The following is a 1,981-nucleotide window of genomic DNA, read 5'->3' on the forward strand; positions in this document are numbered from 1 at the left end:
TTAAACTCAAACCGTTACGAACGAAAAGCTCCCACTTGTTTTTCCTTGAATTATAGATGTTTAGTCAAACTCACATTCCGTCCATGGACAAGCCGCTTTCCAGAAAAAGTGGAACGTAAAAACAGACAGACAGACTCACGACGGAGACATCGCCTGACCCCTCATTGACTTGGACTGAGCTTCGCTCAGCGAAAAACCTGTGTCATTTCGAGATTATTTTTATTAGTCACGACGTACAAAATATTATTTGTCTCGGGTTGTCAGTTACGCACTTGAGACGTCAGTGTTTGTGACCATCCTTGGTCGAGCGCACCCCACTTCTGCAGATGTCTGACTGTGAAACGCCCTGTTGCAGGAAGGAGTACCAAGCCCGCTACGGTTTCTGTGTGGCATTTGTCGCAACGCACAGCGGGTTGACCCGCTGGATCGACTTCCACGCCAACGGCCACGACGAGAACCACGACGACCAGTAAGCAAGGGGCTTGGGGAGACGGGATACAGTACAAGAAATAACAAGGACAACTACTACAAATTTCGTGCATTTTTTTGTCGTTTTAGACACTTCAGCGAGATTCACAACCGAGCTATCGACGAGCTGTGGTACCAGCGCGCGGTCGAGCAGTACGAGGAGAACAACGCCAGCTTCGTGTACTCCGTGCCGCACCAGGAGTCAGGTAGGCCACCCGCCCACCAGGACAGACGCGCGCTTCTTCGTTGTGTAACTTTTACACTAGAATTGCCTGATCATGAATAAAGGTCGTATGGCACCTGTTCTCATTTAGAACTTGGACGGCTTCTTTCGTCCCCCTAACTTTTTTAAAATTTGAAATGAGGACATTTAGTTTTTACAGTAAGCAACCATCATAGTAGACTCGTTTGTGTTGTTGTGGTTCTTGGTTCTTCGCGGACGCACATTGGGTGCCACTAGACGGAGGACTAGCGTAGACCTAGTGCGCACACGTTCACTGGGAAGGTACTTGTTCGTACACATGTCATAATCACCGATCTATACGTTCTGCTTTGTGTATGAAATCAGCTATGAACAATGTTTCCCAATTTTATACTTATGACCGATTTCGTACATAAATCGGTATGAGTCGATCAATGCAAAAGTACGACTACAACATGTACAAAGAGGTATCGGGTGTTTTGATGCACGTACCGGTGCGGGCGGGTTCGCCTATTCACTAGGGGCCACGCTGCCTGACAAGAAGAGAAAATTAGGCAAACCCGCCCGCTCCGGCGCATTTACCGAAACTTCCGGTATTTTCCCAGTTAGTGAGCACTGGCGTACAACATAACGGCAACGCCTCAGAACCCGCACTGGGTTTGCGTTTCCATAGGGCGCCCCAGCAGCATACTACTACATTGGCTCTTTTGGAATCAACCGCTCCTCATGCATCCTGCCCGTCTCGCTTGACTAGTGCCCACCATTCTCACGTTTAGCCTCATAGCCATGCCAGAATAAAAACATTTCGGCTTTCTTTCTCTCTTCTTCTGGATATTGCTGCATCCTCATACAACAGGTCTAGGCGTACTGGATGGTCGTAACTGCAGAGGTGAAAATCTCATTTTCTCGATGTAAATCTGGCCGGAAGGTGCGGGAGAAACTGGATGCTGGGCCCAGACTCTGGTATCTCCTGCTCCTCGCCGGCCCTGTAGGCGGGGAGGGTTGCAGGACGGCCGGCGCTGGCGGGGTCCTTCTCACGCCCGACCTGTCCTGCCGCCCTCCCGCACCCGTGCTTCTGTGATAGCTGCTCGCTGAGTAGAGCTGCAGTAAACCGAAAATAAACCGCTTATCACGTCATCTGCTTTGCGTAGCAGGCATTGTGTAAATTATACGTACTTGGACGTCTTAGACGACCGCCAATAAAGTGACGTAGGGAACAGACTCCGAGTCAGACGGTCAAAGACATGTCCGATTAACAATACGACAACCGCCGGTTACCCTCGTAAAGTGGCTTTTATAAAATCATATTAA

At 49.4% G+C, this 1,981-nt stretch overlaps 1 protein-coding gene across 1 annotated transcript in view; it reads left to right on the forward strand.

Annotated features, from left to right (window-relative positions):
• The window catches only part of LOC113208519 (voltage-dependent calcium channel subunit alpha-2/delta-3), a 9,415-nt gene extending 7,526 nt beyond the window's left edge, over positions 1-1,889 (forward strand). Inside the window, exons 14-16 of the mRNA XM_052270193.1 lie at positions 356-469; positions 559-674; positions 1,527-1,889. Coding sequence (XP_052126153.1) covers positions 356-469; positions 559-674; positions 1,527-1,585 — 289 coding nt within the window. The 3' untranslated portion in view covers positions 1,586-1,889. The remainder of the gene's footprint in view (positions 1-355; positions 470-558; positions 675-1,526) is intronic.
• Positions 1,890-1,981: the final 92 nt, after the last annotated feature.

Source organism: Frankliniella occidentalis, unplaced genomic scaffold, assembly GCF_000697945.3.
Source record: "Frankliniella occidentalis isolate FOCC.00 unplaced genomic scaffold, Focc_3.1 Scaffold113, whole genome shotgun sequence".
Classification (NCBI taxonomy): domain Eukaryota; kingdom Metazoa; phylum Arthropoda; class Insecta; order Thysanoptera; family Thripidae; genus Frankliniella; species Frankliniella occidentalis.